The sequence below is a fragment of the Panthera onca genome, chromosome B1 (assembly GCF_046562875.1).
Source record: "Panthera onca isolate mPanOnc1 chromosome B1, mPanOnc1 haplotype 2, whole genome shotgun sequence".
Classification (NCBI taxonomy): Eukaryota; Metazoa; Chordata; class Mammalia; order Carnivora; family Felidae; genus Panthera; species Panthera onca.
The window spans coordinates 60,989,896-61,011,876 of record NC_138342.1 but is presented as its reverse complement, the minus strand read 5'-3'; the positions used below and the strand labels follow the sequence as shown (position 1 = coordinate 61,011,876).

Sequence of the window (21,981 nt, the reverse complement as noted above, 5' to 3'; positions counted from 1 at the left end):
TAATTCTTGCCCCTGGGATGCAAAATCCTATAAAAGAGTCAGTTTCACCCCGGGTGAAACTGGGTCAACTGGGCACATTTTAGTATTTCGTATTCTTGTCATATCAAAATGACTTTTTTGTAACTACTTATTTCAAGGTATTTCTGCTCTCAGATCCTTGAGCCTCAATCATTATCTTTTTCAGCAAAAATGTTCTTTTACTAAGAAGATCTAGGCCAGCTAATGTATCTGTCCTACACTTTTCTCAGTTTTTTCTTTTTTCTCTAAGTCTCTTCAAGGTTAAGACCTTTTCATAGTTTATTACCTTCTCTTCACACCTGTTCTTGGCTTTTCATTATTCCTTTTTTGCCTCTTTAAAGCTTCTCTCCATTCTTTTTCCCTACAGACATTTCCTAATAAAAAAGAAAAATAAGCAATAACCCAACCCTGCTTGTACATAATGCTACCTGCAGATGGCTTTATCCAAAATGTTGAGTTGTTGAATACTGTATGTGTCCTTCACAGTTAGCTTTCAAACTCAGTTCTTTTTGAAACTGTTTTCTCAAGCATTGTCTATTCACCAAATCTAGTATTTTTAGTCTTTTATCCTTTTGATCCCCTTGGGGATATAAATGTGTTATTTTTAAGCTTCAGGACCTCTTGCCTAGAGGGGCCTTTATATGTTTATGTTGTTGAATATATTTGTAAAGTTGGAAAAGTAAAATATTTTTGTATTCTTGTTCTCAAGCTTCAGTCCCAACAAACTTCGATTTGCCACTTTATGCAAGGGGGTCTGCCCTTTATATAGCAGAAGTTCGTGAGATTCTGTTATAGCCTGTAGAGGTAACAAAATCGGTACATGACTCCCCCCCCACCTGGTCACAACTAAGGATAGAGCTAATTGCTACATTAGGACATCTTGGATTGACCTAAGAATTGTATTCTTTCCATACCCAGGTCCTAGGTCTGCTCCTCATTATTACAGGTTCAAGAAGTAGATTTTAAGCAGCTTGCCCAAGGTGATCAAGCACTGGCAGATTAATTCATGCTACCCAAACTCACAAAAGATGATTTATAAATCAGAATATTTATTTCTTAGTATACAAGAAGGGATTCATACCTCAATATTGACTATGGGTACAAATACCTTCTATTCCAGGACACTCTCTTCACTGGATCAAGGTGTTCTAGAGAACAAAGACGATTATAAAATGTTTAGTTCTGATGATTTAACATGAAAGTAACTGTGTGCTTAAGGCCTCTTCACTGCAGGGGTATGGCCTAAACCCCAAATTACTTGAAGATGAGGAATGCCCTGTTTCTTATGTGACTTAAGCCTGTGGGTAATTCTGACTTACCAATTTTGCCTGGTCATGGATCTAGCCTCAAGCAAGGCACGGCCTGTGCCTGAAACGTCTCACCCCCAACTGCCCTCTATTTGGCTGCCACACGCCAGTATTGTACATCTCTTCTAGTTCCCCGACCGCCTGAGCCGTTTTCCTCTTCTTTCATTCATGTCCCTTCTCCCTTTTCCATTATCTCCAAAGCATATCCCCTCACTTTCAGTGCCCAGGGTGTCCTTCCCAAGGTCCCTCCTAACGTCAGTTGTGCTGTCACCTTGCCTCACCTACTAATCATCACCTCCTAGGCTGTCACCCTCACCCCCTACCTGGCCCACCCTGGTCCCACTGCCCCGACCGGAAAGGAAGCATCGAACCGCGGTCAGGCCTGAACCTTCCCCGGTGAGGGCGCCAGGGGCCCGGGGCCCGCTCACCGCCCCAGCGGCGAAGCTGTGCCTGTCTCCGCCTTCCGTTTTCTACATAACCACCACCCATTCTATCCTCTCCGTGAGCACCGGGATCGCAGAAAAGTGCACCCCCTCTATTTGAGAATTGAAGCATGTGTGGATTCTGGCGTCTGCGCTTAAGTGAACTGAACCTGGGCCGAGCCCCAGGTGAAGGGGCGAGTGGTGGGCGCTAAGCCAATCGTAGCTCATGACGACAGGGCCCAGCCAATCAGAACACGGGAGGCTTGGCGCACTCCAGGCGGGGCCGGGCGGGGGAGAACCCGCCCCCTTGCAGCTCTGTGGCCAACGCCTTTGCCCAGGGCTTGCCGGAGCCACGCAGGTTCACATACTCCAGGGACTGGGCACCTTCCGAGCTGGCAGACGGTGCATCCAGCTAATTTCTTACAAGTCTGGCCTTAACAGGCGTATTGGTGCCTGCCGTGGACGCATTCCGACCTGGGCCGTATCTCTTTCTGGAGGCTGAGCCTATGGTTGGGGCAGAGTGAGGTCGTTGCCTTGACGACGACAGCATGCGGCCCGTGGTCCTCCTGAGTGTGAGCCTGCGGCAGGCTGAGGCCAATCTGCCTCCCTGCCTGATTCACCTAGGACCCGTGACTGTGTCCACAGAAGAAATCATAACAGCTCCGGACTTGCTGGTTTGCTAGTCAGCATCTTTCAGACCTGCGAGCGAGATGCATTTCACCTCAAATTTGTTTCCAGGTTGAAAACCTTTGGGTCTTTCCATGCGAAAGGATTTTAAAGAAACAGTAAGTATAGTACTTTTAAAAGCTTCTATTATCACATTCTTTGATCTGTGATAGATTTCAATCTGGTTGTCTTTAACAAAATAATTCGCACTATTTTTATTGTCTAAATTGTTGAGATTCAAACCATACGCTTATATGGCACATATCCAGCAATACCGCATTGCCAATTGTCCAGGCATCATTTTAGTTTGTATCACCCTTACACACAGGCGTAGAAGGCATGAAAAGCTATAGTTTATGAGTAACTGTTTCAGGAAACAGGCTTTTTAAGCTCTGATACTTTTAAGGTATTTGGAGGCAGTGCTGCTTGAAAAGCAGGTGTGTTCAATGTGCTGTGACTAAATGTGTGGTTGGTTTCCAGAATAAACTTGGAGTAGTCAACTCGCTTAATGTTAGCTTGTGATATGCTTCAGGAGATCTCAGACATGCCTAAGGTAATTTTAATTTTGTTCACTTTGCATTTTCAAATATTGAGGGCACCAACTGCAAAATGTTTAAAAAGATCCAGGTTATAGAGTCCAGCTATTTTTGTCCTTGGCTTGATAAACCTAAAGTCTAGTCCTTAATAAAGCATGCTGTCTTAATGGAAGGAAAAAAAAAATTCAGGCAAGGCGGGAGAGAATTACACTGACAATTTTTTTCCAAACACACGTTTTATTTAAAAATATATTCAAAATAGTTAATAGATGTTAAATGGAAGTTAATATGTCAAATATGTGAAAAGTTAGCATTGGGGACACTGCTCTCTAAACAGGTTATAGAATCTACTATCAAAGCTAGTAGTAAAATAGTGAAATAATTGGAGTTGGTGTTGACTGGAATTTATTTTCATCTTTTTCCCCAGCAGATCAATCTTCTGGTTTTCCATGTATATCTACGCTTTTTATATCTATCTATCTATCTATCTATCTATCTATCTATCTATAATAACCCTAAATTATTAAGGTAAACTGCTGAAAATATATACACTGGATTATCACAGTTTGCTAGAACAAAGAGGGTGTTTTTTTGTTTTTTGTTATCAGTGTACTAATAGGGAAGCAAATAAAACATCACAATTCACACTCTGGGTAAATTAGTTTTAGATGGCCATGAGGACACAATTAATGAAATAAGTGAGAGTTTTTTTTTTCTTTCCACATTTTATAAATGAGTATTTTTGTATTATTAAGTTAAAAAAATTCAGTTATGAATCATCACTTGAATATATAGTTACTGAAAGATTATTTTTTCTTCTAAAACTTTTAGAACCGTATTGGGATTAAGAACAATACTTTTTTATTCTTTGCTTCTGGAATTTAATTTCAAAATCGGATTTAAAAAATAAATTTAACTTTATATTTGTTTTCTTAGCTTGTATATTTCATGGCAATCAAACCTTGTAAATTAAAATCTGAGTTTGAACTGAAAAGTTTTTTTCTATACCAAAATATGTAGTGGAATAATTGCTGATCCTTCATCAATCATTATTAGGATTGCTATTAACCAGAAAATGTCATATAATGAGATGTAAAAGAATTCTAAACATAAAATTCAAATGATCATACTTATAGTGAGTAATCATTAAAAGTATTTTTGAGATATTGTATGTGGTACTACCAAAATTTAATTTTTAAACAATCTGCTTATGTACTGTGATGCCATTGTTGTTATTTTGTAAGTTCAATATGGGAATTTAATTACTACGGTAAGAAAAGTTAAAAAAAAAAAAAGTTTATCAAAGTTCCTTAGTGTTAATTTGGTAAGTGGTCATTTTGTGAACAAATATTTTTCCCAATTGAATAGAAAATGCATAAAGATTTTCAACTTCACTTTTTTAAGCCTAATGTAAAAAAAATAAATTTGATCTTCACTACAAGCAAACTCATTGCAGTGCCTGGCTTGTTCAGTTGGTAGGTCATGTGACTCTTGATCTCAGAGTTGTGAGTTCAAACCCCACATTGGGCATGGAGATTACATAGTAAATAAAATCTTAAAAAAAAAACACAAAACCAAACTCGCTTGTACTTTTTCACCTCTGAGTGAAAAGGAATTGTTTTTCTAAAGTAAGCTATAATTGTTTTGAATGATGGTTCAAGTATTGCTTTATCTGAATTAAAAATATATTGAATTTCATTAACATGGCATCTAATAATTTAAATTTAATGGCTTCAATTCCATTTGCTTTGTCTATTATGAAATGTATGTTAATATTCTGAAAACAGCTTAGATGTGGAAACAGTAAGAAATTGTGAGACAGCACAGGACAGCCATTGACACAGTGACTCCTCTAATATGGAAAACAAGTGGGGAAGAATTAATTTCCTGGGAAGGTGGAAGAAATTAATATACTCAACATTATTAACTCCATGTTTTGGTTTCCATAGCAGGAAGAATTCCTATTGGTTTTGAATTAATAATGGAAAAATATGAGAATCTAGGATTGGTTGGAGAAGGGAGCTATGGAATGGTGATGAAGTGTCGGAATAAAGATACTGGAAGAATCGTGGCCATAAAGAAGTTCTTAGAAAGCGATGATGACAAAATGGTTAAAAAAATTGCTATGCGAGAAATCAAGTTACTTAAGGTGAGTAAATATGTGTATTGAGTTAAAAAAAAAGTTGTCTCTTGATCAGGGTTATATTTTTACAAAAAATTACAGTTTTTATATTCATTTCCATACTAAACTTTAAGATATAAGTTTCTTCTTTTTTGGCAATAAACAAATGAAATTGTTATTTATGCATATTCATTTATCCCATGAATATAAATATGATTTTTAAAGTATTTGCTGCTTCTTTCTGTATCTGTCTGTCTATCTATCTATCTATCTATCTATCTATCTATCTATCATCTGTGTTTGGGGTCCTAAGACCACTCCAGGTTCCATGATTCAACTGGAGGACTCAGAGCACTAAGTAGATAGCAGCTCATGGCTATCTCATGGCTCTGATTTATTACAGTGAAAAGATATAAAGGAAAATCAGCAAAGGAAAAGGCACATGCACATGGGTGAATTCCAGAGGAAACTTGTCACAGGTTTCCAAAAATCCTCTTTCAGTGGAGTCACACAGGATGTACTTACTTTTTCCAAAAATGAGCTTTGACAACACATGTAGTCTACAGCCATACCACCCTGAACGTGCCGGATCTCATCTGATCTCGGAAGATAAGCAGGGTCGGGCCTGGTTAGTACTTGGATGGGAGACAACACATGTAAAATACCATCTACCAAGAAGATTCAGTAGACTCTGTGTCCAGGGTTTTTACTGGGGGATGTTTATATAGGCACACTCTGCCTGGCTCATATTAATATCAATGGCTGACAAGAGCTGTCCCAGTTGGAGGGAACAGAAACAGCAAAGGTGATGGGACATGTCCTAGGAGGTACAACAGTTTGGTCGATACTATAACATGAAGTTCAAGGCCAGGTAAGACATCTCAGAAGGGAGGGGATGGGGGTAAATGGCATTAAAAATTCTTTTTCTCCAGGTTTTCCCACTATACATAAATCCTAGAAAAAATAATTTGTGCAAACACTTTCATCACACAGAGAGAGAGAGAGAGAGAGAGACAGTGTGAGTGGGGGGAGGGGCAGAGAGAGAGGGAGACACAGAACCTGTAGCAGGCTCCAGGCTCTGAGCTGTCAGCACAGAGACTGACGGTGGGTCTCGAACTCAGGAGCCATGAGATCATGACCTGAGCCGAAGTTGAATGCTTAACCAACTGGGCCACCCAGGCATCTCATCTTAATTCTTGTTTAGATGCGTATTTTGTAAATATCATATGGTCACATTTTGCTTTTTATCCTGTTTGACAACCCTGCCTTTTAATTGGAATATTTAGTCTATTTACATGTAATGTAATTTCTGATATATTTCAGTATAAATTTACCATCTTAATATGTGCCATTTGTCTTATTGGTTTTACATTTCTTTTTATTTTCTTTCTTTAGATTAATTACATTCATCATTTCTTTATTTCCCTGTAATAGTTTTGAAAATTGTATCTTGTTTCTCACTTTTTAGTGGTTATCTTAGATATTTGTTGAAGTCTAACATTATCTAATACTTGTATTCTTCTTCCAGGTAATACAAATCCTTACAATACTTATCTCTGGTTATTCCCTTCCATCTTGCATGCTAATATTGTCATATATTAACTCTCACATATTTTTAAATGTCACAAGACATAATTATTTTTTAGAGTTCATTTAGGTTTATGTTTACCTATAACTTTCTTTGTTCTTCCTTTTCTTCTGAATCCCTGGCCATTTATCTGGGATCTCTTTTCTTTTTGTAGTGTATTATTTAGGATTTCCTTTTGTGAGGATCTACTGTGGACAAAACATTTCAATTTTAGTTTGCATGCAAGTGTCTTTTTTGCTGTCATCCCTGAAAGATATTTTTGCTGTGTATGGAATTTTAGGTTGGCAAGTGTTTTCTTTCAATAAAATGAAGATAACACTGTGTTGTCCTCTGGCATCTATTATGGCTCCTGAGAAGTCAGCTGTCAGTCCAACTGCTCCCCAACTGCTGCTCTTTTATAAGGTTTTTTGTTTTGTTTTGTTTTTAGATTTTATTTTTAAGTAATCCCTATACTCAACATGGGGTTTGAATTCACAACCCTGAGATCAACAGTCACACACTCCTCCAAGTGAGCCAACCAGGTGCCCCTATAAGTTTGGTTTTTTATGTCTAGATCTTTTTTCCTTTCAGCCTTTTATAACATAAAGTGGACATAAAATATAGAAAAGTGTATATCTCATAAGAATCATCTCTATTTTTTTAAAATTGAACAACTCCATATTACCACCATGTAAATAAAGAAAAAGAACATTACAATCACTCCATAAGCCCCCCTATGTCTTCTCCCAACACTACTGCCTTCTTGCTCTATCCAGATCACAAGTATCCTGATTTTAATTAGCATAAGTTAGTTTTGTTTTCTGGCTACTTAAAAATTTTCCTTTGATCTTGTTTTCCTGAAATTTCACCATATTGTATGTAGTTTGGGTATCTTTTTTCTTTTTTCTTTTTTTTTTTTTTCTTAGTTTGGATATCTTTTAATTTATTTTGCTTCATTGGGGATTGGAGTCTTTATGAATCTATGATATGATTTCTTTCATTAATTCCAGAAAATTCTCACTTATTATTCCAACTCATTCCCTTTATCCTCTGTTTTTGGGACTTCAGTTAACATAAATCTTCTCACTGAATTATCTGTTGTTTTTTTTTCTTCATCTGTCTTTCTATGCACTGTTCTGTATAGATCGTTCTGGTTCATCGTTTGATTCAATAATTTTCTCCTCAGTATGATTAATCTCCATCACTGAGCCATTTATTTGGGATATTATATTTTAAGTGACTTTTTATTTTGAAATTTAGCCAATATGTTGATATACACAAAAATATAATTATAGCTCAATGAATTGTTAGGAAGCAAACATTCAGAACCACCACCAGGTCAAGAAATAAAACACTGCCAACAACTCTTTTCTTTTACTATCCTGGTCACTAGCCCCTCCCTCTCCTTTAAGGTAAACACTATCCTGATGTGCATGTTCATCACTGCCATGATTTTTTCCCCCACATTTACCAAATATGCATTCCTAACCACTATAGTTTAATGTTTATTATTCTCTTAAAAAGCTCTCTTTTCACTCTCTTAATGTTATTTTTACCCAATAGTAGTTGTTAATTTCAATGTAGTCAAATTTTTAATATTTTCCTTTATGGTTTTAATATTTTCCTTATGGTTCCTTTAATATTTTCCTTTCCTTTATCTGCTTAAGAAGTCTTTTACTACTTAGAGATTAGGGTAGCCTTCTATACTATCATCAAGAAACTTAATAGCTTTGGTTTTCATATTTATATTTCAGTACACTTAGAATTGATCTTAACTATGTTGTATGGCACAGTCAAGTCTTATTTTGCCTTTATGGATGTCCAGTTATCCCAGAAACATTTACTGAAAATACCAACTTTTCTCCACTCTCTGAATTCCTCATTTGCTATATGTCCTTATATGTAGAAATGGCTTTTCTACTCTTTATTCTGTTCCATTGGTCTATATGTCTAAGTTTGTGCCAGTATCTCATAGTCATATTCACTGTAGTGAATCACTAGAGATATATGTGATATTCCTGATATGTGTTTTTAATTCTCCCTATATTTAAATCCTTCCCCAAATTGTTCAGTCAGTATTTATTAGGATATACCTAATATTTACCCTTCCCATTACTCATCAACCATTCTTACATTTCTGAGCTCCTATCTAGGGTCATTTACCTTGTATTTAAAACATTCTTTAATGGGAAGCCTGGGTGACTCAGTCGGTTAAGTGTCCGACTTCGGCTTAGGTCATGATTTCGCGGTTCATGGGGCTGAGTCCTGTGTGGGGCTCTGTGCTGATGGCTCACAGCCTGGAGGCTCCTTTGGATTCTGTGTCTCCCTTTCTCTTTGCCCCTCCCCCGCTCACACGCACATGCTCTCTCTCAATAATAAATAAACATTAAAAGAGTTTTAAAAAACTACATTATTTCTTTAAAGCTGATCCACTGGTAAGAAACAGTGTCCATTTTTGTTCATCTGAAAAAAAAAACTCTTTATGTTACTTTTTGTTGAAAAGATTATTTCCATAGGATATAGAGTTCTAAGTTGGCAATTCATTATATTCAGTGTGTTCAAGATACCATTCCAATGTTTCTCTGGTTCTCACTGCTCTTGAATCATCGGGTGTTTCTTAGTATGTCCTTTTTTCTTTTGGATGCATTAAGGTTTTCTCTTTGACTTTGATTTTCAGCAATTTTACAATAATATGTCTTGATGTGGGTTTCTTTTTATTTATTTGTTTTGACTTTATACGTCTTGCATCTGTAAAATAATGTCATTTGTCACTTTTAGAAAATTCTTAGCTATTATTGCTTCATGTATTGCTACTATCTTATTCTCTCTCTTCTCCATTTAAGAATTCAGTTTATATATTAGGCCTCCCCCATGTCTCTTATACTCTTTCTGTGTTTTTCATCCTTTTGTTTTTCCCTACTTTATTCTAGGTATTTTCTTCTGACCTATCCTCCAACTCAGTAATTCAGTTTCAACTATTTTCAATCTACTTTTATACTTAAGCATTGATTTTTTAAAAAATCTTTATCTGTTTATTTTGAGAGTGGGGAGGGGCAGAGAGAAAGAATCCCAAGCAGGCTTCCTGATGTCAGTGCAGAGCCCTATGTGGGGCTCCATCTCATGACCACAGGATCATGACCTCAGCTGAAATCAAGAGTTGGGTGCTCAACCAACTCAGACACTCCTGATTTCTTAATTAGAGATATATTTTTCAATTAGAATATTTCTATTGGATTTTTAAAATAGTTTCCAATTTGCTGCCCAAATTCTTTATTGTGCTTTCATGACTGTTTAAATTACAGTCTTCTGAAATCTGTATCTAATACCTATTATCTGGATCTCCCATATGTTTATTTCTATTGGTTGCTTTTTTTTTTCTCTTGATCTTTTTATTTTTGATATGCCTCTATTAATTTTTAAAAATTGTATACATAGTTTGAGTCTCTGGATGATATTATCTTTTCCCTGAGAGGAGTTACACTTGCTTCTGTGAGGCTCTTGAGGGTACTCCAGGAAACCTAACATTCTGCCATCCTCTCAATCCAATCTGAGAAAGTTACATAATTTGAATTTGAGTTGTAGTTCCTGAGAGACCTGATTCACCCTTATCATAGTTTGTGGACTTTTTGGGCCAACCCAAAGTGAGAGGATTTCATCAGGGCCATCCCCCTTCTTTCCATCTTGCTGGCCCCTGGACACCAATCACTATTACCTTAGATCACAAGACTGTCAAAAGTGCCACTCAGACTCTTAATTTTCTCTCTGAAATGATATGTTTCCAGGGTCTAAAACAAAACAAACAAACAAAAAACAACTCTAATTGCTTGGCTCACTTCCCTGGTCTCTGTCTTCAAGATACTAGTTTAGATATTCTTTATTATCTCATCTCTCTTGTCCCTTAAAATAGTGGCTTTATATATTTTTTTAAGCTTTTCTACTTGTTCTAAATTACCTAGTCTACTGTTATTGCAAACAGAAATTACTATATTTTTCTGTTCTAAAATTTGTATTTGGTTCTAAATCTGCTATATCACTTTTTATGATTTCAGTTTTGTTGTTGTTGTTTTTTAAGTAAGCTCTACACTCAACCTGGAGATCAAACATGCTTTGCCCACTGAGCCAGCCAGGTGTCCTGGTTTGTTTGTTTGTTTGTTTTTAAGCTTTGCTTTTTTGTTTTAATTTTAACTAATTAATTAATTAACTTACTTACTTAAACTCTACCCTCAGTGTGGTGCTCTAACTCATGACCCAGAGATCAAGAGCCACATATTCTACCAACTAAGCCAGCCAGGCACCCCAAGTTTCCTCAATTTTTTGAGGTTGACTTTTTTCTTTTTTTTAATTTCTTTTTTTTGTGTTTATTTATTTTTGAGAGAGAGAGAGAGAGAGAGAGAGAGAGAGAGAGAGAGAGAGAGAGAACGAGCTTGGGAAGGCAGAAAGAGAGCGAGAGTGAGAGAGACAGAATCGAAAGCAGGCTCCAGGCTCCAAGCTGTCAGCACAGAGCCTGACGCGGGTCTCAAACCCATGAACTGTGAGATCATGACCTAAGCTGAAGTCAGACTCATGAGCCAAAGTCTGACACTTAACCGACTGAGCCACCCAGGCGCCCTTTTTTTTTTTTTTTTTTTTCTTTTAAAGCATAGTAGCCTGTATCTGATAATTCCAATATCTGAACTTACTCTGCTTCTGCTTTGGTCTTCTTTATGTTCTGATGGTTTTTACTTGTGCTATCATATTTCTTTGTATGCCTGGTTGTCTTTCATTTTTTTGCTGGACACTACATTTTAAACATTATTTTTTTGGAATAATTTGAGGCTAAAGTGAAGACATTTTCTTCCTGGGAAGATTTTAATTTTCTTCTTCCGTATCCACGGACCCTGGGCTGGTAATCAATTTACCACCTTTCAGTTTCAAGTCAGTCCTTTTTGCCCCACTTCATGGAAGTAGAGCTGGACTCTATAAACATTTCTCTTTCGCCAGCTAGTTTGATATTAAGCTTTGACAATAGAGGGCATGGAAGGACACTATAGTCCTTAAGAAGAGGCTTCCCTTCCTGGTTCTGGCCTGCTTTTTTTTTTTTTTTTTTTTTTTTTGGGCACTGGGATGAGATCACTCTATGGGAGGTTTTGAGGCTCACATCAGTATCTTTCACAACCAGTTCTGCCTGCCTGCAATTTCTGGCAAGTTTCTCTATCACCTGGCTGGCTGCCCACCCTTCCGTCACCTCTGGCTTGTGTCCTGTAGCAATTTTTTTCACCACTGGCAGTCTGTGGCAGTTATGCTCTCTCTAATGAAGTCTGAATCTCAGCCTTGGTTGTGGCTGGAGGCTCTTCTAATGTATTGGTTACTTTCTATGCACTTTCCCTCAGCCCTGAAAGTAGTAGCTAGTCTGTATTTGCTATTTTGAAATATACCTTAGAGTCTTTTTATCCCTGTTAATAATTAACTACCTTTACTAGTTAGTAGTTACTTACATTAAAATTTTCCCTGGTCTGGTATACACACACTGCGAGCTCAGGACCACCTTAATAAGTTCAAGGTTTTTGCTTTTATAGTGTCTTACTTTCTTGCGTTTTTCGTTACCTTTTTGTACTGGATATTGTTTTTGGATATTTCTTTTTGGAAATAATTTGAGGCTAAGATAAAATTATCTTCCTCCAGAGAGGATATTCATTTACTTCTGCCAGGTGCATGGGGATGCTCCCAGTCCAATACATTAATCTAAATTCAAGGTTTGGGGTTTCTTAAACTGTTATAGATGATGTGAAGTCTAGTGGGTACTGGTTCATTTCTGTCCATTTTTACTGGGGCAGTGTAGTTCTTAGGGTGTCAGCTTAAACTGGGCCTCAGAGACCCACCTCTGAAATGCATTTGGACTTTGACTTTTCCTTCCTTTTCAGCCCCCAAAAGGCCACAAATATCCAAGCTCAGGTCTACCTCTGTTACTTGATGGCAAAACCAGCTTTGATTTGAGTACTGAAATTAACTCTGAGTTCTCCTGTTCTTGATTTTGGCCCAGTAATTCCTCACTATCTTCTTGGGTCTTTTATATGTTTAAGATTTAAAAATATTTTATCCAACTTTTTAGGAATTCTCAATAGGAGAGTTGGTCTGAATTACCTAGTCTGCCCCTATCAAATGGGGTAGTCATCAGCTTTTAAAAATAAAAGCACAGGGGCACTTGGGTGGTTGTCAGTTAAGCGTCCGACCTCAGCTCAGGTCATGATCTCATGGTTCATGAGTTCAAGCCCCACATCAGGCTCTGTGCTGACAGCTCAGCGCCTGCAGCCTGCTTTGGATTCTGTGTCTCCCTCTCTGTCTGCCTCTCCCCCACTCATTCCCCCACTCATGCTCTGTTTCTCTCTCTCTCTAAAAAATAAATAAACGTTAAAAAAAAAAAGGATTCTTCCTCTCCCTTTGCCCCTCCCCTGCTAATGTGCTCTCTTTCTCTCTCTAAAAAAAAAAAAAAAAAAAAAAAAGCACAGAGAAAGAATAAAAGAAAGAGAGAAAGGTGGAACTGATAATCTATGTTTTTATTTTAGATGTGTGTTGTTTAATCTCCACATATTTTGGGATTTTCCAGTTATCTTTTTTTTTTTTTTTTTATTAATTTATAGTTTAATCCCACTGTGGTACAAGAGTAGACATTGTGTGATATCTATTATGTTAAATTTGTTAGGGTATGTTTTGTGGCCTACAGTATGGTCTGTCATGGTGAATGTTCCATATGAACTTGAGAAAAATGTGAATTCTGTTGTTGGATAGTCTGTAGATATCAGTTATATCTGTTGATTGATGGTATTGTTGAGTTCAACTGTGTGTGTGTGTCCTTACTGATTTTCTGCCTGCTGGATGTATCTGTTTCTGAGTGGAATGGTTGACATTTCCAATTATGATAGTGGATTTGTTTATTTCTCCCCGAAGTTCTATCAATTTTTACCTCCTATAGTTTGAAGCTCTGTTGTTAGGCACATACACGTTAAGAACTGTTATGTTTCCTTGGAGGATTGACCCCCTTTTCAGTATATAATGCCCTCCTTTATCCTTGATAATTTTTCTTTATAGTTTGGTCTATCTGAAATTAATAATAGGTACTCATGCTTCCATTTGATCAGTGTGGTATATTTTTCCATCTATTTACTTTTATTTTTTAATTAATTCTAAAAAAAGATTTTTAAAAGTAATCTCTACACCCAACGTGGGGCTCAAATTCACAACCCTGAGATCAAGTGTCACACCCTCTACCCACTGAGCCAGCCAGGTGGCCCTCCATCCATTTACTTTTAATTAATATGTATTTTTATACTTAATGTGCATTTCTTGTAGATAATGTATAGTAAGGTTGCATGTTTTGAGCCATTCTGACAATCTCCATTTTTTAGTTGATACATTTGGATCATTGACTTTAGAAGTGAGGATAGAGCTGAGTTAATATCTACCATATTTGTTACTGTTTTCAACTTGTTTCCCTTGTTCTTTGTTTCTATTTTTGTCTTCCACTTTTATTCTGCCTTTTGTGAGTGTAATTGAGCATTTAATATGATTCCATTTTTCTGTCCTTTCTTAACCTGTCAGCTATACTTCTTTTTATTTTAAGTTTGTTTATTGATTTTGAGAGAGAGAGAGAGAGAGAGAGAGAACACACATGAGCAGGAGAGCGGCAGAGAGAGAGAGAGAGAGAGAGAGAGAGAGAGAGAAAATCCCAAGCAGGCTCCATGCTGTCAGTGCAGAGCCTGATGTGGTGCTCAATCTCACAGACTGAGATCATGACTTGAGCTGAAATCAAGAGTCTGATGCTTAACCAACTGAGCCCCCAGGCACCCCAGTTATACTTCTTTTTAATTTTTTTTTTTTTTTAGTGATTACCCTACAATTTGCAACATACATTTGCAAATAATCCAAATCCACTTTCAGAAAACACTATATCACTTCACAGGTGTATAAGTACCTTATAATAATAAAGTAATCCTAATTCCTTTCTCCTGTCTCTTGTATCATTGCTTCCATTCATCTCACTTATAAATAAGCATACATAAGCATATATATATAAAAGATATTCATAAGTCTATATAATCAAATACATTTTTGCATTATTATTTTGAACAAACTGTTTTCTGTTAGATCAATTAAGAATAAGAGAAATAAAGTTTTTATTTTACCTTCACTTACTCTTTCTTTGGTGCTCTTCTTTTCTTTATGTAGATCAGAGTTTCTGGCCTATATTATTTTCCTTTTCTCTAAAGAATTTATTTTAGGGGCACATGGGTGGCTCAGTCACTTAAGTGTCAGACTTTGGCTCAGGTCATGATCTCATGGTTTGTGAGTTCAAAACCTGTGTCAGACTCTGTGCTGACAGCTCAGAACCTGGAGTCTGCTTTGGAGTCTGTGTTTCTCTCTCTTTCTCTGCCCCTCCCCTGCTTGTGCTCTGTCTCTCTTTCTCAAAAATAAATAAACATTAAAAAGTGTTAAAAAATAATTTCTTTTAACATTTATTGCAATGCAAGTCCACTGCCAACACACTTCCCCAATTTCTGTTTGTTTGAAAAACTGTTTTTCCTTTACTTTTGAAGGATTATTTTGCAGGATACAGAAATCTAGATTGGCGTTTTTTTTTTCTCTTGAGATTAAATATTTCACTCCACTCTTCTTGCTTACATGTTTTTTTTTAATGTTTATTTTTGAGAGAGCATGCACGAGTGGGGGAGGGGCAGAGAGGGATGGGGACAAAGGTTTTGAAGCAGGATCTGTGCTGCCAGAAGAGAGCTTGATGTGGGGGTTGAACTCATGAACCGTGAGATCATGACCTGAGCTGAAGTCAGACACTTAACTGACTGAGCCACCCAGGAGCCCGCTTGCATGGTTTCTGAGGAGAAGTTGGATGCAGTTCTTATTTTGTTTCTGTATAAGATGTTTTTGTCCTCTGACTTCTTTCAGGATTTTTTCCTTCATCTTTGATTTTTCTATGTTTTGAAAATGATAGACCTATGGGTAGGTTTTTGTTTGTTTGTTTGTCTTTTTCCCATGGCATTTATCCTGCTTGGTGTTCTCTGAACTTTCTGAATCTGTGATTTAGTATCTGACATTAATTTTGAGGACATTGTCAATGATAATTGTTTCAAGTACTTCTTTTGTTTCTTTTTTTCTTCTCCTTCTTCTCCTCATATTCCCATTACATCTATGTTATACCTTTTATAGTTGTCCTGTAGTCTTTGGATATTCTTTTTTTTTTTTTTTTGTCTCTGTTCTCTTCTTTTTGGTTTTTGACCATTCTGTTGACATATCTTCTAGCTCAGAGATTCTTTCCTCAGCTGTGTCTAGTCTACCAATAAACCCACCAAAGACATTCTTCATTTTGTTACTGTTTTTTATCTGCAGCATTTCTTTTAGGTTCTTTCTTGGGATTTTCATCTCTCTGCTTCCATGGCCCATCTGTTACTGCATGCTGTCTACTTTACCTTTAGCATATTAGTCATAGTTGCTTCAAATTCTTGCATCCCTGCCATGTGTGGTTTCAATGCTTGTTCTGTCTCTTCACATTGTTTTTTTGCCTTTTGGTATGTCTTGTACTATTTTCTTGATAGCTGGAAATGATATACTGGGTAAAAGGAACTGTTGTAAATAGGTTTTAGGAATGCGGAGGTCGGGGGGAAGGGAAGAGTTTTGTAGTCCTGTAAAAGGACATATAGGTCTCAGTCTTTTAATGTTCTTATACTTCTGGATGGTGAACTTTGCAAGTGTTTCTCAGTTTTTTCTCCCTTCCTTAGGTGGGACAGGATAGCTAGAGTAGTATGAAGTTGAGCATTCCCTTCCTCAGGCCATTTAGGCTCTGAAAATACCACAGCTGCTTAGACTCTGCTTAACCAGTTTTTGCTGAGGGAAGGCCTTGTTTTTTTTAATTTTTAAAAAATGTTTATTTGTTTGTTTGTTTGTTTATTTATTTATTTATTTATTTAGACAAAGACAGAGAACTGGGTAGGGGCAGAGAGAGAATCCCAAGCAGTCTCTGCACTGTCAGTGCAGAGCCTGACGAGGGACTTAAACTCATGAACCATGAGACCATGACCTGAGCCAAAACCAAGAGTCAGATACTTAACCAACTGAGCTACCCAGGCACCCCCAGGGCAGGCTTTGTTAAGAAGCACAGAGCTCTGGGGCACCTGGGTGTCTCAGTTGGTTAAGTGTCTGACTTTGGCTCAGGTCATGATCTTGGGATTCGTGAATTCCAGTCTTGCGTTGGGCTCTGTGCTGACAGCTCAGAACCTGGAGACTGCTTCAGATTCTGTGTCTCCCTCTCTCTCTCTCTCTCTCTCTCTCTGCCCCTCCCCCACTTGCATTCTCTCTCTCTCTCTCTCTCTCTCTCTCTCTCTCTCTCTCTTTCTCTCTCAAAAATAAACATTTTAAAAAATTTTTAAAAAGAAGAACAGAGCTCTGGCATATTTCAGAATGGTTCCTTTCTCCTCTACCTGTGGAAGGAGAAGGAGGCTTTTCTCCAAAATTTACTCTGGGAATCTGGCTGAGCTCCTGGAGATAAATCTTACAATATGGTGGGGGCCCCTCTGTGACTGGGTTCCTCTGGGGTTTTTAACTTTCAGATTTGTCCATAGTGAGCCTCCAGTAATTTGCCAATTACAGTTCAGGTTTTCCTGCCTTGGCACTGGTTCCTGCAAAGATTTCCACCCGTAAATCTGCTCCAGTAAAAGGACTCCATATATTTTCCTGCCTATCTCTTCAATCTTGGGGGCAGTGGCTTGCCTATATCCTCTCTTCTGTTATGGATCTAACAAGAGTTGTTGATTTTTGTGTATTCTGCTTTTTAAAAAATGTTTATTTATTTTGGAGAGAGAGAGCAGGAGTGGGGGTGGGGTGCAGAGAGAGAGGGAGACAAAGAATCCCAAGCAGGCTCCAAAATCTAAGCTGCCAGCACAGAGCCCAACTTGTGGCTCGAACCCACGAACTATGAGATCATGACCTGAGCTGAAGCCAGATGCTTTACTGACTGAACCACCCTGGTGCCCATAGTGTATTCTGCTTTTTACTTGTTAGGATGAAGTAGAAACTTCCAAGCTCTTTACACACAGAATCAGAAACCAGAAGTTTCCATACCTTTTTAGATTTAATTTTACCAGAAGTCTGTGTGTGTGAGTATGTGTGTGTGTGTGTGTGTTTGTGTATGCTTATAATAAAAACCTTTTGCTTGTTAAAGGGCAAACAAGGAGCCCTTAGACTGAGGTGGCTGGAATGCCTTGGCCACCCACTAGAGCAAACTGAACGAAACCTAAGCCAGAGTCAATTTCTGTAAATGCCTGAAAGTTAAGATACTGTAACTTAAAAACAACCACTCACAAACAGCAAAGTTGGCTTTCCTAAATAAAGCAACCACTTACAAGATAACCAACCAAATAATTTCCTCACTCTGCTTCTGCATCTGCTCTATACAAGCCTTTCCCTTAGCTTCTGCTGCGAGAATGCTCCTAACCTCTTTCAGTTTGATGATGCCCTGTGCAAATTGATGTTTGCTCAAAAATTCTTACATAAATTTTAATGTGCTTCAGTTTATCTTTTAACACACTGATGCATATTTTATTTTAACACATGAATATGCTATAAAAATTTTTTTTATGTTTACCATTTGAGAGAGAGAGAGAGAGAGAGCACAAGCAAGGGAGGGGCAGAGAGAGGGAGACACAGAATCAGAAGCAGGTTCCAGGCTCTTGAGCTGCCAGCACAGAGCCTGCCGTGGGGCTCGAACTCACAGACCTCGAGATTGTGATCTGAACTGAAGTCGGCTGCTTAACCGACGGAGCCACCCAGGTGCCCCGAATATATTGTAAAATTTGAATGATTTTCCCTGCCATCTTTGTATGCCGGCAATTTAGTTGTAAACAACTATATCTACCAGAAGCACTTTATTCATATACAAGAATATGGATGTATATGGAGCAGTGTTGTGTGCATGTCAAATGGCAGCACACTCTACTCACTGACCTGATCTTGCTTTTTTCACTTAATGTATCTTAGTGATTATTGCATATCAGTAGACATAAAACTCCCCTTTAAAAAAAATTGCTGCAATTTATTTCATTGTATGGATTTACCTTAATTCACTTAACCAGTGATATATTTGGAAAGTTCTTTGTGATTCAATCTGGAATCTTTTAATAGGTGAGTTTAGCCCATTTATAGTTATGATGTAACAGGTAAGTGTGATCTTAGTTTTAATTTTTTTCCCCCTTAAGAGTCAGTATGGCTTAGTGGTTAAGAATAAGAAATCTAAATATTTTTCATTCAAATCAGCTACATGTCTGGGTGTGCTTACATAGCAGACGTTCTGGACATGAAGGAGGAACTAAGCAAACATGAAATGTTGTCAGGAAAAGACAGGCCACAGTGACTGGGTTTTGTAGGTACTCATGCTTCCTTTTGAATCCTGTGTCTAGCAGTTATTGCTGTGTGACCTTGGACGAGTTACTTAAAATCTGTGTGCTTTAGTTTCCTTGTCTGTAAATCAGACTAATAATAATGGTACCTGTTTCATAGGGTTTTTGTGCTTAGAATAGTGTTTAGAACATAGTAAACAGTATGTATTAGTTATTATTATTTGTAATATCATGCTGTTTTAGTACACCTTTAAAAATATTTTTCTATATAATTTCTAAATTATTTTTAAAATATTGAATGTGTTTCCTTTGATAATTTGGAAAGGTTTTATTTTTTACTATTTGTTACCTTTATAACTATAGCATTATATGATATACTTAATCCTTTGTAAAGTAATTATTATGTTTCTATTTCCTTTTCTCTCCCACTCTCTCATCTGATTTTCTAAGTTTATTTATTTATTTTGAGAAAGAGAGAGAGCGAGCAAGTTGGGGAGGGGCATGGAGAGAGCAAGAGAGAGAAGAGAGAGAGAAAGAGAGAGAGAGAAAATCCCAAGCAGGCTCTACACTTCAGCTCAGAGCCCAACACAGGGCTTGAACCTATGACCCTTGAGATCGTGACCTGAGCTGAAATCAAGAGTCAGACAATTAACTAACTGAGCCACCCAGGTGCCCCAACTCATCTGATTTTCAAAGACATCTTATTTATCTTATTGTTTACCATTAAACCTGTAAATATAATTAGGCCTTGTAATTTAAAGTTTCATGTTAAAAATATAATTTTGACCCATCGACAAGGAAATCAACATATGTACACTCTTGTTTGCATCTTTTCTTCTTTCTTCTAAATTTGTTAGAAATATTGTTTGTGCCTCGGGGCGCCTGGGTGGCTCAGTCGGTTAAGCGGCCGACTTCGGCTCAGGTCATGATCTCACGGTCAGTGAGTTCAAGCCCCGCGTCAGGCTCTGTGCTGATGGCTCAGAGCCTGGAGCCTGTTTCAGATTCTGTGTCTCCCTCTCTCTCTCTGACCCTCCCCCGTTCATGCTCTGTTTCTCTGTCTCAAAAATAAATAAACGTTAAAAAAAAAAATTAAAAATAAAAAAAAAGAAATATTGTTTGTGCCTTGTTAAATTTTAAATAGTCACCTTCTGTTTTGTGATTGTGATGTGCACATTTTTATTAAGACTTAGTCCCACACTAATGAATTCACCATTCTCAATATTTTTCACTGTTGTCTTTTACTTGAACGACAGTTTTGTTGGATGTAAAGTTCCTGGATCACTCTTTCCTTGAGGGTTTTTAGGGCTATATTCTAGTGGTTTCTTTCCCTTTAATGGTGGCAACATTTTCTGGTGAATGTTTATTTGTTTCCTTCTTTCTTCCTCTTTTCTTAGAGCATCTTTGAATAGATCCTGGATTGGTTTCTTTTTGATTGTTTCTTATCTTGTAACAAAGTGAGCCCTTCCTGGACTAGCTATCTGTAGAAGGTTCATTTAGGGGAAAGGCTATGCTCTTGTTTCAGGCTAGCAGGAATTCACCATGATTCACAATGATGTTCCTTACAATGCAAGCCTGATCTGTGGGATTGACTTCTGTTATCCTTGCATTTGCTGATTTGTTCATAATGAGTTGTTTTGCCTTCCATTTGGCCTCACCAAGAGATTGCTTCCAGCGAATGAGTTTCTGTGTAATTATTCAGGCCTCCCTTCCCTGGTATTTCTCGGTGCCATTCAGTTCTAGGGTTGCTTTCACAGACAGCCTATGAATCTTGTTCCTATTATAGCAAAGAAGGAGTTTTTTGTTTTTGTTTTTTCCTTTTTCAGGGTATGTCACCAATTTTGGATTACTTGGCTCTACCAGCTTTTTAGCCACAGGTGATCTCTTGGTATCTTCCTAAACTTCTGTTTCACCTTGACTAGATTTGGCAGTCCCACCTCATTCGTAGTGGGTAGGGGTCTAGATCCTGCTTAGTTCCATCAAAGGTGGAGCTACATTTCTTTCTCATTGGCTTTATTGTATTATCTGAGAGGAGAATGGGGCAGTATGGTCTTTTGACTATAATTTAAAAACCAGAACATACTTTTAACAATTTATACTGTTTATGAATTTTATTTGTTTTTCTTATCCTAAGACTTTAGATTGTGACTAATTGCTACATAATTTGATCTTGGAAAAATTATTTTGCATTTTTTTTTTTTTTTTTTACTACAGCAACTGAGACATGAAAATCTGGTCAATCTGTTGGAAGTGTGTAAGAAAAAAAAACGATGGTACCTAGTCTTTGAATTTGTTGACCATACAATTCTTGATGACTTGGAGCTCTTTCCAAATGGTCTAGACTACCAACTGGTTCAGAAGTATTTATTTCAGATTATTAATGGAATTGGATTTTGTCACAGTCACAATGTAAGTATTTAGGTTAAATAATGATTTTGCCAATGATTAACTCACCAGATACTATCACTTAATTAATGAGACACTTGCCTAACCTAAAGTTTGGACCAGTAAAGTAATTGAAATAAACTGTGTTACTTTGATACTGCTAATTTTCATGATTCATAATAACATGTATTCTTTCTTCCAACATTTTATTATGACAATTTTAGGCTATACCGAAAAGTTGAAAGAGTGTACATGAATACCCATATAACCACCATGTGGACTCTATACTTGTTAACATTTTGCTGTATTTGCTTTATGACATATTTATTCATCTAGTCATCTATTTATCTACCCATTACTCTGTCTTATTTATTTATGCATTTGAAAGTAAGTTACAGACATCAGTACATTTCAACTTTAAATACTTCAGCTATGCATATTAAACTAGAGTTTAAAATTTGTTTGCTGTGATTTTTTGCTTTTTTGTTTTTTTAAGGTAGCATTTGCTGAGTGAAATGCACAAATTTTAAGTTCACATTCTCTTGCCTAGTTGTGATGTATGAAAATCCCTGCTCTTACCCTAT

General features: G+C 37.2%; 1 protein-coding gene across 1 annotated transcript in view; it reads left to right on the top strand.

Annotated features, from left to right (window-relative positions):
• The first annotated feature begins 2,039 nt into the window (after positions 1–2,039).
• The window catches only part of CDKL2 (cyclin dependent kinase like 2), a 51,755-nt gene continuing 31,813 nt past the window's right edge, over positions 2,040–21,981 (top strand). Inside the window, exons 1-3 of the mRNA XM_060654854.2 lie at positions 2,040–2,532; positions 4,899–5,098; positions 21,227–21,421. Coding sequence (XP_060510837.1) covers positions 4,931–5,098; positions 21,227–21,421 — 363 coding nt within the window. The 5' untranslated portion in view covers positions 2,040–2,532; positions 4,899–4,930. The remainder of the gene's footprint in view (positions 2,533–4,898; positions 5,099–21,226; positions 21,422–21,981) is intronic.